The sequence below is a fragment of the Dreissena polymorpha genome, chromosome 1 (assembly GCF_020536995.1).
Source record: "Dreissena polymorpha isolate Duluth1 chromosome 1, UMN_Dpol_1.0, whole genome shotgun sequence".
NCBI lineage: Eukaryota > Metazoa > Mollusca > Bivalvia > Myida > Dreissenidae > Dreissena > Dreissena polymorpha.
Window position 1 is genome coordinate 96,167,015 of NC_068355.1, and position 14,858 is coordinate 96,181,872.

At 39.0% G+C, this 14,858-nt stretch overlaps 1 protein-coding gene across 1 annotated transcript; it reads left to right on the forward strand.

Annotated features, from left to right (window-relative positions):
* Window positions 1-953: 953 nt before the first annotated feature.
* Window positions 954-12,269, forward strand: LOC127841504 (protein LLP-like). The gene is made up of 3 exons (XM_052370377.1): window positions 954-1,189; window positions 10,506-10,650; window positions 11,203-12,269. Exons 2-3 carry the CDS (start codon window positions 10,506-10,508, stop codon window positions 11,397-11,399), a joined length of 342 nt encoding a protein of 113 aa, XP_052226337.1. The 5' UTR covers window positions 954-1,189; the 3' UTR covers window positions 11,400-12,269.
* The last annotated feature ends 2,589 nt before the right edge of the window (window positions 12,270-14,858 follow it).

The following is a 14,858-nucleotide window of genomic DNA, read 5'->3' on the forward strand; positions in this document are numbered from 1 at the left end:
TAATGTTTAATTTGACGTTAATAGATCAAGTGTATTTCGGATAGGCTTTCGAACTTTTGCAATTAACGATGCGAAACAAAAAAACGTACCGAAAATGCATATGTCTATAAATATCGCTACATTTTATACATGTCCCGGAAAATCGGCAAAAGTCCCGGACAATTTAACTCAATGTCCCGGAATTGGCCTGAAAAATTATGGCATGTATGGAATTCATATAGATTTGAAAGTATCAGTATCAAAATGGGTATGATAAATTTCATTCTTGTATATAAATGGATATCAAAAAGTAAATTCAGTAGCGAGACAGATGCAGAAACTTGGCTGTTTTATCTGTTTGTACAATTTTGATAGACGGGATTGTGTGCATATTTCATTCTCAGAGGGACACCCCTACCCTTAAATTTGGAAAGTTCCCCCCCCCCCCCCCCCCAGGTACCGACCTTTTATCGTTTATTGTTACATGAATAAACTTTTATTAATGATAATACTGATTTCCAGATAAAAGCTCTCTATATGTTTGCGTCTCTTTGTCATTCAGAACCATTTTGTCGATAGACAACTAAAAGTCAAAGGCTCATTAACATTAAGTTACAAGCTGATGTCACCTCTACTCATATCTCATTACCGACCTTTTATCGTTTATTGTTACGTGAATAACCTTTTATTATTGATAAAACTGATTTCCAAATAAAAGCTCTCTATATGCTTGCTTCTCTTTGTCATTCGGAACCATTTTGTCGATAGACAACTAAAAGTCAAAGGCTCATTAACATTTAGTTACAAGTAAACGACCAATTAACCAAAGCACGTGTTACATTTAAACAATATGTACATGTACTTGTACGTACGAGGACGTATATTAGACCAAACAGACGCAACTGGGAAAGGTATATCGATAAATCATTGTTAATGAGCTAGTTAACATCTGATATAAGTGCCCATCTAGTTAAAATCAAAACATATTTTAAGACTTTACCAGTTTCAACAATTAATTCAATTCGATTGCTATGTTTAAGTGTTCGTGAAAATTTGAAATGACTGCCTGACGGGCCTCATGACAAACTAGTTTAACGGATGAAGACCGAGCTGTTCCAAAATGTGTTTACATCTTGAATATACACGTGCAGCAGTGTGAGAATTTTACCGGAGCTAAGATCTATAAATATTTACAGATCTTTGATCGGAGGTAAAACCATACATCCTTTACACTATTTTGTGGTGTGTTTTATGGGGACATGTTGTTTTTGCCCTGTCTGTTTGTTGTTTTTTTTGTTTGCGTCAAACTTTAACATTTGTCATTAATTTTGCATAATTGAAGATTCGTCCACAGACACACGAGTTGCACAGAGACGAATCACCCTTCTTGTCTTTGTGGTCTTGAGAATAATAAATAAAAGTTTGCATATTTTTTTTTTAATTCTCTGTGGCCGTGAAAATAACAAATACATAATGTGAAATTATATGATTCTACTATTAAAACCGAGACGTTCTTCTTTAAAATACAAGTTTATTTACAAGATGTACAATTAAATATCAAGAGCTGTTGTTCGCTTCGTCTCGGTCCTTCGAATCCACGAGTTCCACATGCATCATCTGATGTCACCACCGGTACGCACTAAAACCCGCACCACTTGTCTAATCTACGTCCCGTCTTCTCTCGACTCAGTACGGATCGGGGGCAAAGTCACAACACTCCCCCCGACTTTATTGAAGAAGGCCGCTGGACAGGATAGTTGACTAGTAACGAGATGATACCGGTATACTTAAACAGACGATTATCTTTAAACATTCAGGCATTCTATACGGAATCAATTCAATTTAGGACTGAAAAGCCCCAAGCACCACACTTTAAGTTCACCTTTGTAGGACAGACCAGCGTTATGATTTACAAATTAACAAGATTTTACAACTCAAAGAAACTTATTAGGACTAAAAAGCCCCAGTATATAAGTTAAATTGAACCTATACATTCAAAAAAACTTATTGGGACCAGATAAGCCCCAGTATAAGTTAAATTGAAACTTTATAGTAAAAAAGAAACTTAGTAGGACCCGAAAAGCCCCAGTATAAGTTATTTTCACTGCTGGGATCAATAAACCCCACTTTTCCGTTTTCATTACCACCTGGATCCCAGACCTTGCTCTGTGTTCCACCGAAATCTAACTCCTTGGGGCATAAAAACCCCAATCTAAAGTTATTTTCAGTGCTGGGATCTATAAACCCCAATTTTTCTTTTCCTCCTGGATCCCAAACCTTCCTGTCGGTTTCACCATGCAGCCCTGCGCAGCTGTCCATCTGTGACTCCTGACTTTCCTGAACCTGACATAGTTCATCTCCATCTGCTGCGTCTTCATTGTGCAAATGGTCAACTTCATCTTCTAGATTAGGCGCTAAACTTGCACTCCCCTCAACCGTTTTGTTTACACGTATGTTTGTCAAACTACCTGTTGCAAGAGTAACTGCCTCGTCCACCTCTTCAATGAACTGACCCCACTGCTTTTCCGCCCTGGTGCAATAAAGACATCCTCCACAGGGTAAGTCACTTAGCTTTATCCCGGATAGATACGAAAACATGGCGATAACCCATCTGGAACCCGCGAAAGTGCATCTGCATTCCCATGTTTCGCCCCCGGTCTATGCTGAACCACCATATGGTACTGCGATAGTTCTTCTATCCACCTAGCTATCTGTCCCTGAGGATCTTTAAAACGCAGCAACCAGGTAAGGCTTGAGTGGTCTGTTCTCACCGTGAACACTCTTCCAAGTAGGTAGTATTTATACTGTCTTGTAAAACGGACTATTACCAATAATTCTTTACGAGTGGTGCAATATTTCCTCTGTTCGGGAGTCAAAGTAAAGCTGCTGTAGGAAATTACTTTCTCTTTCCCTTCCAGCACTTGACTTAGCACTCCTCCTATTCCTGTATCAGACGCATCTGTATCAAGAATAAAGTGATCAATGCCATTGGGAAGTGACAGTACCGGAGGTTGCGTCAGTGCCTCTTTCAATTCGTCAAACACCAACTGATGCTCAACATTCCATTTGAATGTATTCTTCCCGGTAAGGTTGTACAAAGGTTGAGCCATGTCTGCAAAACCCTTTACAAATGATCGATGGTAATTGGCAAATCCCAAAAAGCGCTCTACATCTTTTGAACATGTCGATATCGCCCAATTTGCAACAACTTCAGTGTCCTTCGACGCCATACAGAGTGTGTTACCAGTGACAATTCTGCTACATTTCTTTGGTTTCAATTTCAAACCATGTTTCCTTAATCGGTCAAAAACTTCTCTTAGATGTGTAAGATGTTCAAGGAATGACTTTCCCATCACCAGAATGTCGTCAAGGAACGCCAGTACAGTTTTCCAGGTCAACCCTCTCAATACTAAGTTTACAACTCTTGAAAATGTTGCGGGGGCGTTCGTTAGGCCAAAACCGATCCTCACATGTTCAAAGAGACCATACTTGGTAATGAAAGCGGTTTTCTTTTGATCTTCTGCTTTAACCTTTACTTGCTAGTATGCTGAATTTGCATCAAGCTTCGAAAACCAGATGTTTCCCGAGAGCGTGTCCAGACAATCTTCAACCAATGGCAACGGAAAGGTATCCTTGACTGTGACGTTGTTCAATTCCCTATAATCAATACACCACCTTACAGTTCCATCACGCTTCCGTATTAAAACAGGTGCAGATGCCCACTCTGATGTAGACTCGTGTATCACGCCTGCGTCGAGCATCTTCTGAAGATGTGCCTCCTCCTCCCTTGCAAAACATGCTGGAGTCTTGCGTATTCTTTGCTTCACAGGCTTAGCATCACCAGTGTCAATAGTGTGCTCGATTTCTGTGAAATTTCCCAAGTCGAATTCATTCGTTGCAAAAACATCTTGGTACTCAATCAAAAGATCTGCAAGTTGTTTCTGTTCTTCAATGTTCAGCTTGGAAATGGACGCCTGATACACATCTTTCAGGTGATCCGGAACTGTTGGTGTACTATCTGTTTTTTCATGTGACTGGCTTACCTTGGGATTATAAACCCCATTCTCTGGTAATCCGTACACGCTGGGATTGTAAACCCCATTCTTCTGTAATCCGTCAACGCTGGGATTGTAAACCCCATTCTTCTGTAATCTGTCAACGCTGGGATTGTAAACCCCATTCTTTTCTCCAAGGTCTTCTTCAACAACACAACACTCAAAAACATTGCCAATGATTTTGCCTTTCTTGAGTGTCTGATAATGTTCTGAAGGATTCAAAAGACAGATGACTGGTTCTTGTCCCTTTGATCGTACCACCCTAGGTGCTAAAAGTTCCAACTCCTCGTTCTTTTGAAAGTAAAAGTCTGCATTAATTTCTGATGACAAGGTGCATTTAACTCTCAGTACTGAATGAGGTGGTATTACAGTTCTTCGAGGTATGATTACCCTAGCAACCTTTGGTGTACTTTCCTTAAAAGAAGTAGTAACGGGTATACGTTCACCGTTGAGTAGTAGAGTATCAGAAGCCATGTCATGAAGAATTCCCAAATGATGTAAAATATCATGGCCTAGCAGCATATCATCATTAATTGGAGCTACATAGACACGTTCTTTAAAAGTCTGATTTCCTAATGTAAGTCCAATTGGTTTGATTATAAAACCCTTTAAGATTGAATCCTTATCAGCCAATTGCATTTGAACATCTTTGACTTTGGATGGTTTTCTTTCCAATTTGTCATACACATTGGTTGATATAATAGTTATTTCAGCACCAGAGTCTATTTTCGCCAAAACCGGAATGTTACCAACTATTATTTTTACTGCAGATGACCCTCCTGTTACTATTCGAATGGAACCTTCGCTTATTTCTGATGGTGTTTCCTGTTGTAAAGGAGTGATACACGCAGCATCTGATGTTTGAGTAGTTTTTAAGACTTCACTTTCATGTACATGTTCAATTTCATTTATTTGGATTGTACTTGATGGTGTTTCCATACTTTGGTTCGAACATTGCGAGCCTTGATCTACTTTTGGCAGGGTGGCTGGCTCGATACCTCCTGCACCTTTAAGTTTAAAGTATGTTGGCGGGTTGGCTGGTTCGATGCCTCCTGCCTCTTCCAGTTAAAGTTCTGTGAGCCTCTTTCTTTAGGAACATTTAATTTTCCTTCTTTTCCAGCTCGTGCTTGGTCTTCTTTAAAGTGTATGCACTCGCGCTGCATATGCCCTCGTTTGTTGCAGAAATAGCAAAAACCTCTGAATCCTTCTTTAGGTTTTGTGCTGTTAGATGGTTCTGCTTTAACCAACTTTTCCATCAAAAGGTCCAATTTCTTTTCCAATCTTGAAATCTTGTCTTCTGAACTGCTGACTACATTCACGGAGTTATTTTTCTGGCGCGACACCTTACCGTCAACTGCTGTACTGATGTACTGATGGTGGCGAACCAGGTCTATGGCCCCTTGCATCGATTTAGGTCGTTTTAAGCACGCATGTTTCCCTGCTTCTTTATCCAGACATCCCTGGCAGAATCTTGAAATAACCTCTTCCGTACAATATTGTTCTGGAAGGTCACGAAAGGCTGGCATTGCCAAGGAGAGGACTCTATCTGCCCAGTCTTCCAACGATTCATTTTGATTCTGGGTTGCCTGTTGAAATTTGGCTTTGCTCGTTTCTGGTAACTCTTTAGCCCCAAAACGGCACTCAAGCTTGGCCATCATGTCAATGAAGGTAATGTTTGGTCCTTGCTGCCGATGAATGGAGAAGAAGTCCAATGCTTTTCCTTCTAAGCACCAGTTCAAGTAGTCCAAGCTTTCACTGGCTGACCATTTGTTGACAGTGCGATAGCTCTCAAATTTCTGTCTGAAGGATAGCCATCTGGTGGAACCATCGTACTTGAGGTTTTTGGGCAAGTCTTTCGGATTACCTCTCCTCACTGGGCTTCTTTCATTTGATGGAGATCGATCCTTTCTTCTATGTCCCGCATCGACGACTTCTTGTTTGGGACAATACGCCCCAGTATTGAATTCTTTTTTGGGACAATACGCCCCAGTATAGAATTCTTGTTTGGGACAATACGCCCCAGTATAGAATTCTTGTTTGGGACGATACGCCCTAGCATCAACATCTTGCTTGGAATGGTACACCCCTGCATCGACGACTTCTTGATAGGAACGTCTTTTTCTATAGGTAATGAAGTCTATATCTTCATCTTCTGACTTCGGACTAGAGGTTCTAAACCTTGTAGGCCCTTCAAACTGCAACCTTACTGCAGGGTTTGAAACACTGATAGCTGATTTGGATCCATCAACATCTGGTCTACCCCTCTTGATTGACGGAGTGCGTGCTGGTCTTCTCAACCCCCTTGATATAACATCAGTAAGGCGTGAAATCTCAAGGTCAAGTTCTTCCTGCTGGCGATCCAACTGCGTCCTCCAGGCACTCAAATCAGCATCAGTGGGACTTCTCATGGTTGTTCTTAAATACAGTTCTGCCTGCTGACGATCCAATTGTCTCATCCAGGCGCTCAACTCAGCCCCAGTCGGACTTCTCATTGTTCTTTGTGAAGCTGTTGAGGATGCCCTTTTCCTACTGTCCGTTGGGTCAAGATGTTCCATTGTGTCAAACTTAAATGCTCAATTTAGTAAGAATTAGATTAATTCAATCAATGAAAAACTTAAACAAATGAGTCAATTATATGTACAAAAATATTTACAATATCCCTAAATGTTTTATAAATGAATGAATTAATTCTAAATTATGAAAAAAATTTACTAAAAAGATTTGTCAGTACACAAAAAATTATTCAAAATAATTCAAAACAAACTAAAATTAAAGTTTGAAAAATTCTAAATGCATCTACAAAAAAAATGCCAATAAATATATGACACAAATTGCCCACCATAGATTTGTAAGTCTTAATATTACATCAACAGCCCACCTAGATTTGAAAAATCTAATGTTGACAACAATAGCCCACCATAAAGTTGTAAAGTCTTATGATGACTTCAATAGCCCACCATAGATTTGTAAGTCTTAATATTACATCAACAGCCCACCATAGATTTGAAAAATCTAATGTTGACATTAATAGCCCACCATAAAGTTGTAAAGTCTTATGATGACTTCAATAGCCCACCATAGATTTGTAAAGTCTTATGATGACCTCAATAGCCCACCATAGAGTTATAAAGTCTTATAATGACATCAATTGCCCACCATAGATTTGTTGACGCACAATGTTAAGTATCTATATCAATATGGCATTAAATGCCCACCATAGGTTTGCAAAGTCTTACTATGGTATCAATGACCCACCATAGATTTGTCAAGTCTTATATGGTATCGATGGCCCACCATAGAGATGTTAAGTATCAATATGGCTTTAATTGCCCGCCATAGGTTTACAAAGTCCTATGATGACATCAATGGCCCACCATAGATTTGTAGACGCACAATGTATGACGGACGACGTACGACGGACAAAATGCAATCTCACAGGGATTTGGAAATGCACAAGGTACGACGGACAAAAATGCGATCACACAAGGATTTGGAAATATGCAAGGTAGGACGTACGACGTAAGACGGACAAAATGCAATCACACAAGGATTTGGAAATGCACAAGGTACGACGGACGACGTACGACGGACAAAATGCAATCACACAAATATCAACAATTTCCTGTAATGGAATTGTGCCCTTTTTATGCCAATACTGACTCTATTAAGATTCTTTCCTAATGCTTGCTCGTAAGAATATTTACTTTTAATAATCTAACCCAAAATTTGGCTTTAGTGTCCCTTATGATTCTACTATCATATTCCCTATCAGATTTCATATGTTCAATTATACATTCAAAAGGCCAACCCAATTGGACAGTTAAATAAAACTTCTTTTACCGGTACCAACTCTAATGTGTACGAAAAACCGTGAATGGATACCAAGTACAAAAAATTACACCCTTTTAATAATTTTCATCCAGTAAATGATACCAAACCTTTTTTCGTCCTTTACACCATTGAATGGCTACCAGAAATTCTTTTACCGGTACCAACTCTAATGTGTATGAAAAACCGCGAATGGCTACCAAGTACAAAAAATTACACCCTTTTAATAATTTTCATCCAGTAAATGATACCAAACCTTTTTTTGTCCTTACACCATTGAATGGCTACCAGAAATTACCTCCCTTATATAACTCCCAAATGACCTTTATGCACAATTAACATGCCCGTTCTTTCATCTGATAATCACGATCGCCCAAATCTTGCTTAGCATTAACAACAATTTACTCTAAGTAAACAAAGATGTTACATAAAGCTGCACGATAATTTGCAAAATAACACATCTTTCCCCTCACCTTAAAAAATGACGACTGTGTCTTGCCGTGAACTGTCTAGTGCATTAAAGCCCCAATCTTGACAGCCAACTGGTTGAAGAAAGGTACAGGACCGAAGAAGCCCCGAAGTATTCTTCAAAACAATGACTTCATGTGCCTCGTGGTTTTTATACGCCCGTCTATGACGGGACGTATTATGGTATACCCCGCGTCCGTCCGTCTGTTAATGTCGTACGCTACGTCAAATATCCTTTGACAGATTTTCTTCAAATTTTAACACAATCTTAATATTGATAAACCCTGATCCCCTTTCGTTTTTGACGGAATTCTGAATTGTCGTTCCAGAGTTATGGGACTTTGTTCGTCAAAATTTCGTGATTTCATTGAATGTCCTACTGTAGCTCAAATATCCTTCGATGGATTTTTTTCAAATTTCAACACAATCTTAATATTGATAAACCCTGATCCCCTTTCGTTTTTGACGGAATTCTGAATTGTCGTTCCAGAGTTATGGGACTTTGTTCGTCAAAATTTCGTCATTTCATTGAATGTCCTACTGTAGCTCAAATATCCTTCGATGGATTTTTTTATTTTTTTTTTTAGTATCCCTGAAAAATTGAACAAGGTGAGCTTTTTTCTATTCCGATTGTACACTACCACTTACCCATCTACATTTCTCTTTTATTATTGGTCAAAATATCTATAACAGGTTTACTTCAACTCCATATCCTCTAAAGAAATGCATACATATACTCAAAAAAAGATATGGTATGAATGTCAAGGAGACGGCGCTCCATGCTCATGTACTTATAAAATAAACCATGTATTCAAATACAAATAAACTGAAGTAAAAAAATGATTCAAAGGGTTATTTATTACCTTACTACTTCATTGGCGAACGACGGGCGTATCATGCGCTCATGGCGCAGCTGTTTATTCTTTTTGACTTTCACGTCCGAATAACGAGTGTCAAATTTTCCTAAATTTGCCTGGTGCAGAATATCCCCAATTGCAAATTCACTAGATTAACGTTTTCCCTCGTCGCCAATAATGTGAAATTATATGATTCTACTATTAAAACCGAGACGTTCTTCTTTAAAATACAAGTTTATTTACAAGATGTACAATTAAATATCAAGAGCTGTTGTTCGCTTCGTCTCGGTCCTGTGAATCCACGAGTTCCACATGCATCGTCTGATGTCACCACCGGTATGCACTAAAACCCGCACCACTTGTCTAATCAACGTCCAGTCTTCTCTCGACTCCGTACGGATCGGGGGCAAAGTCACAACATACAAATTTACATTTAGTTGAAACCTATTTATTTTAGCTTGATTGCCTCGAAAGCTTAAGGCTTTTTTTAAACGCTGTCAAACCCATTTCCTGGGATTAGAACCAGTACCTGGTGTGTTTGAGAGAAATCTTCAGAACGCTCCCACTGTGGGGATCAAACCCATGACATCCCAGTTGCTAGGCGGAAACCACGCCACAGCGACCTGGTTACCAAATGTACAAATTTATATTGTTGAAAAGGTGTATATTGTTAAGTAAGTTAATGTCTTGTTCACATTGACAATAGAAAAAAATAAATATTAATCTTAAAAAACACACAATATTATACTTGTTTACATGTTATTGAGCAAGTTTTTAATGGAGTTAAATATAATTTATGTATGAAATGCACATTAAAAAACTAGTCTTGATATTTTAAAGATTTTACTGTTAATAACCCACTGATATGAAGATGTGGACAAAAATCAGTGGATAGAAATGTAATAGAATAATTTAAAAAATATGAGGGCTATCTATAAAAAAATGTGGCATACTTTTCATTGCAGTAGTTGTCACAGCACAAAACTGAGTAACCAAAAGGCTGTTGGCAAACCAGTACTGACTGAATTTATTGACAGCACAAAAAACTGAGTTACCAAAAGGCCATTCGCAAACAAATACAGACTGATTTTTTTTTTTCGCACCACAAAACTAGGTGACCAAAAGAAGATTGGCAGACCAGCACTGACTGAATTTTGTTAGCTTTGAGAGGATAACTCGCTATTCCAAATTGTACTTGCATTCTGCAAGCATGTGAGGATTATTTCAAGCTCTGGAAGGATTGATGTAATATTTGGAAACCATGCTTGTGCCATTCATGATTTAGTAATACATGGTAATTAAGTTTATTGTTTTGTAGATGGCCAAAAGTTTACGCAGTAAGCACCGGCGAAGGATGAGGAGTGTCAAGAGGGAGAAATATGGCAAGAAGCAAATCGAAATACTAAAAAGCACTTTAGCAAATGCAGTTACAAAAGACGTAGAAATGAAAGAACTCTGCACAGGTGAGGTTAACTGTTATTATTGTTTGAAAAAAATCCTGGGTATAGAATTATATCAATACCTGATATAATTATTGTTAACATATTTTACAGTCATCTGAAGGATAAAGGTTATTAAAAAAAGTGAGAAAAACATGGAACTGATTCGTTTGCTATGCAATACTGTTTGTCTTTGTTAATACACACCTAAATTAGCTTAAGTCAGGATTGCAGGCGTCATTGTTATTATAAATGCAGACTCAGCAAAAGTCACCAAACTTGTTTGTATTGGCTATTGACGATTTTTAATAGAATTCATGCAATGTTGCTTTATATAAACAGCAGACACTTAGATTAAGAAAATACCTCATCATAGACATGGAATATATGCTAAATGTTAGTGGACACAGCTGCGAGCACAGTCACTTACAATGTGCAAAGTTTAAAAACTAACAATGAATTGTTCACATACTAGTAAGAGGTCACCATGCCAGGTCAGCTGCGCCTTTTTTTAAGTTGTGGCTTAATAAGTGTTCAGTTGTATTCATAAAATGTATGTCATATTTTTCTTTCCAGTTAAAACAGCAGCTGAAGTAAAAGCTGAAACAGCAGAAAAGATGGAGACCAACCAGGCATCTACCAAATACAACCCTAAAACCCTTAAGAACGAACATGGCAACTACCCAGTGTGGGTAAACCAGCGCAAAATTAAAAAGGTGAAGAAGCAACAGCAGAAAAAGGCAAAACAAACTTTGAAGAACAAAAAGAAATAACATCTTAACAATTTGTGTTCAAATACTTGCACAATTAATTTACCGGCAATGTATGTGTTGTGTTCCAACTGAAGAATGAAGATATATTTTAGAAACTGCAAGACAAATTATGTATGAAGAAGCATGTATTTGTTGTGCATTTCAAGTTATATATAATGTGGTAGTTATTGTGTTCATAACAAAAATTAACACATTAAAATTCTTTTTTTGAGATTTGTAGTATTTCAACTTAAACTTAAAGTCAATATACTATCAATTGATATGTTAATTAATGTATTCCTTTACACAAGGTCATGTTGATATGTTGAACCATTTTAGCTACACTATTGACCAAATAGTTTGAGCTTTATAACTCATCAGTTTGTCTTTCCATCACACTGGTTAAGTGTTTGAAGCAATAACTAGGTGTCTCTGTACGCATATGCATGTAAAACCGTAAAATGTTCAAGGTCTCAGTGTTACAGATACATAACTTGTGTCATTGGGTCATTATTTAGTCAGTGAATTAGGATCATGACTCTAACCTCCAAATAAGAATCATATATGTTCTTTGCGAACTTAGAAGGTTCATGTGAATGTTTAATTGAAACAACTTCTTTTCTCTGTACCTGGTATTGATAGTAAGGATTTTATTATAAATCCCCACACAAATAATCGGGTAGAGAATCAAGCAAGTGATCTTCAGTTTATAATATAGTCCAGGGGACTGTGCCCTACCATCTTAGCTCGCTAGGCTTGGAAATGTCAGGTCAACAAATGAAATTGGTGAGGTCAATTAATGAACATTTAAATAATCAAGATCGAATGAGCACACTGTTTTGGGAGCTCTTGTTGGTATTGTTTGAATATTCATTAAAATTACAGCATGAATATCGTCTGTGTTGCCCTTTTTATAAACTTTTTCAACAGCAAATTATAAAATATTGATCCATTAGGATCTAAGATGATCATGAAAAGTCCTCTACGTCCAATCTTTCAATTGAACCATCAGAAATTGCTTTCATGATTTTGAAAGTGAAATAAACCAAGGTTAAGTTTAATGACCTTGACCTTCCACCAAGGAGCCTCGGAGCATAAGCAATGCATGTGACTTTGGTCATCATGGTATATTACTTAAACATGATATTGAATTTCCAACACATTAAATTTAATAACCTTTTTCTTTTGTATATGTTACCTGTCACTTCAGAATAATAATCTGATAATATAGGGTCATCATCTGAGGCGTGTACAAGTTTCACAGAAGAATACAAAATTCATACATGAACTACCTTTGACAGAGGAGCATTTGAGTTGTTAATGACACACGAAAGTGACACACATTGTTTTATCATGGGAAATAATAATCTAAAGTTATATTTAAGTTACAGAGCTTACATTAAGTCTTGATTAAATGGCAGACACCCAAACTAGACAGATGGTGTGACTTCAGGCCCGGTCACACCGCCAGAACTTTGCTGGAGCGTTCCTTGAACGGTATGAAGAGGGGCCGAATTTCGGCAACACTCGTCACCGCGCACAAAATGGGGAAAAAAATCGACAACACGGGCGTTGCCAAAGTGGTGCACCGCTGAAGCCAGCGTTGGTTTAGCGTTGGTTTAACGGTATCGAGTGGTAGCGAGCTTTGGTTTTGCGGTGAAGCGAGCGTTGATAGAGCGGCATTCTTCGCATGCGCGCGTCGGCTCGGCGGGAGTTTAAAGTTTGTATAGCGGCAATCCGCTTCTGACTACGGAACTAAACGGATCGCTTTGATAGACGTTCTGATAATTTTTTATAGAAGTCAATAGTTGAAGTTCATCATGCCACGTAGACAAAAGAAGTGGAAAGCTGGAGATGGAGAGGCAGCATTCTGTAGAACTCTGAGCCAGAGTTAAGAGGAGCTTTACAGGCCACGTGCTTGCCATCAATGCCACCAACTGTGTGGGGAAACTTCCATCTCTGGTACCATTTGTAAGCCAGGTCTCTCCATCCTTGTTCAGTTGTTGGGCAAAACAACAATTCATCTGTGTACTCCTCAATGATGACCTTTACCACTTCTCTAACTACCACCCTGATGGTGTTGTGGGGAACCCTCCAGGCGTATTGCATGTTTCTGTAGGTGTTACCAGAGGCCAGGTGCCGTAGGGTGATTGCAACTTTGAGACCAGGTTCCAGGCTTGGTCGGTAATTGGTGTCTTGTTTGGTCATTCGGGGGATCAGCCTCTGTACAACTTCATCAAACATGGCTGGTGGCATCCTCCTAAAGTGATGGAAGGCTCGTGGATCCTCATTCCTCAGCTCCACCATCAGCTTGTTATACAGTCCATGTTCAGGCCTTCTCAGTATCCACTTTCTGACCCACACAACTCTGTCTCTCCTTCTTCTCTCTCTTCTCCTTCTGTCAACAGCTTGTTGCAATCTGAGGAGGTTCTGATTCTGCTGCTGGACTAGTGCACCAATCACAACAAGTCTCACATCATCCATGGTAGAACACTTTTACTGTAACTGAGCAAATTAAAATGAGGTCTGCACTCAACGGTAGCTCGATTTTAAATGGACTCCTGACTCATTTCTCCCCGTATTTATAGCCAAATTCTGGTCCCGCTCCAACACCTCAATACCAACGCCAAACCAAAGTTCATCACTGCAATGGATCGCTACTTCAACGCCCGACACCGTTCCAGCAATTCCGTGTCCGTTTGAAAAACGCTTACAACCGCTCCACCAAAGTTTGTGCAACGTTTAATCACCGCCCGGGCAAAGCTTGCGAAGCAGCGGTTGTCCAGCATTCAAGATTTCTGCGTTGGCCTTGCGGACCCAAACGTCCACGAACTTGCGTCTAGCGGTGCCAAACTTTGACTGTGCGTTGGTAGAACGGTGGTGAACTTTGTCAGAGCGAAAAATTGCCCGCTCCTCACCGCTCGCAATATTTTGTGCAGCTCAAAACTTTCTGAGCGGTAGGAGGAACCATCAGCGGTGACCGAGCGTATACGGCGTTGCCTTAACGGTGGCCAACTTCTGTTTAACGGTCGTGAACGGTAACGAGCGGTGATGATTGTTTTTTACCGCTACAAGAACGCTCAAGCAAAGTTCTGGCGGTGTGACCGGGCCTTTCTATATGCCAGGAGGTCCTTAGAGTAATATTAATCAATTATTCATTGCACATATTCAAGATTTCGCTTCAAGTCTGGTGAAAGACATGTTTAACAACAAAATTGATATTTCTGATTTATTTGCCGATTTGCATTAAACAATCAAAGACTAGTAATAAGCTGTAATTTGAGAATGTTTGTTGCATTCCATGCTTTGAGTAATTGTCTCTGACCAGATAGAGTAGAGAACTATATCTACGGTAATACGTGCAGTCATTGGACCATACCTCATACCTGTCGGTCACTGTAAGCAAAATTGTCTCAGAAACAACATACCGGTAATTGTTGGGTGCAATTTCCAGAGCAAGGACATTCATGTACATGTAAG

Bases quoted from the DNA above. Each gene is read 5' to 3' on its own strand.
- LOC127841504 (XM_052370377.1), top strand. From the start codon at position 10,506: ATGGCCAAAAGTTTACGCAGTAAGCACCGGCGAAGGATGAGGAGTGTC. The intron at 10,651-11,202 runs GTGAGGTTAACT...TTTTCTTTCCAG, and splicing joins AATGAAAGAACTCTGCACAG to TTAAAACAGCAGCTGAAGTA.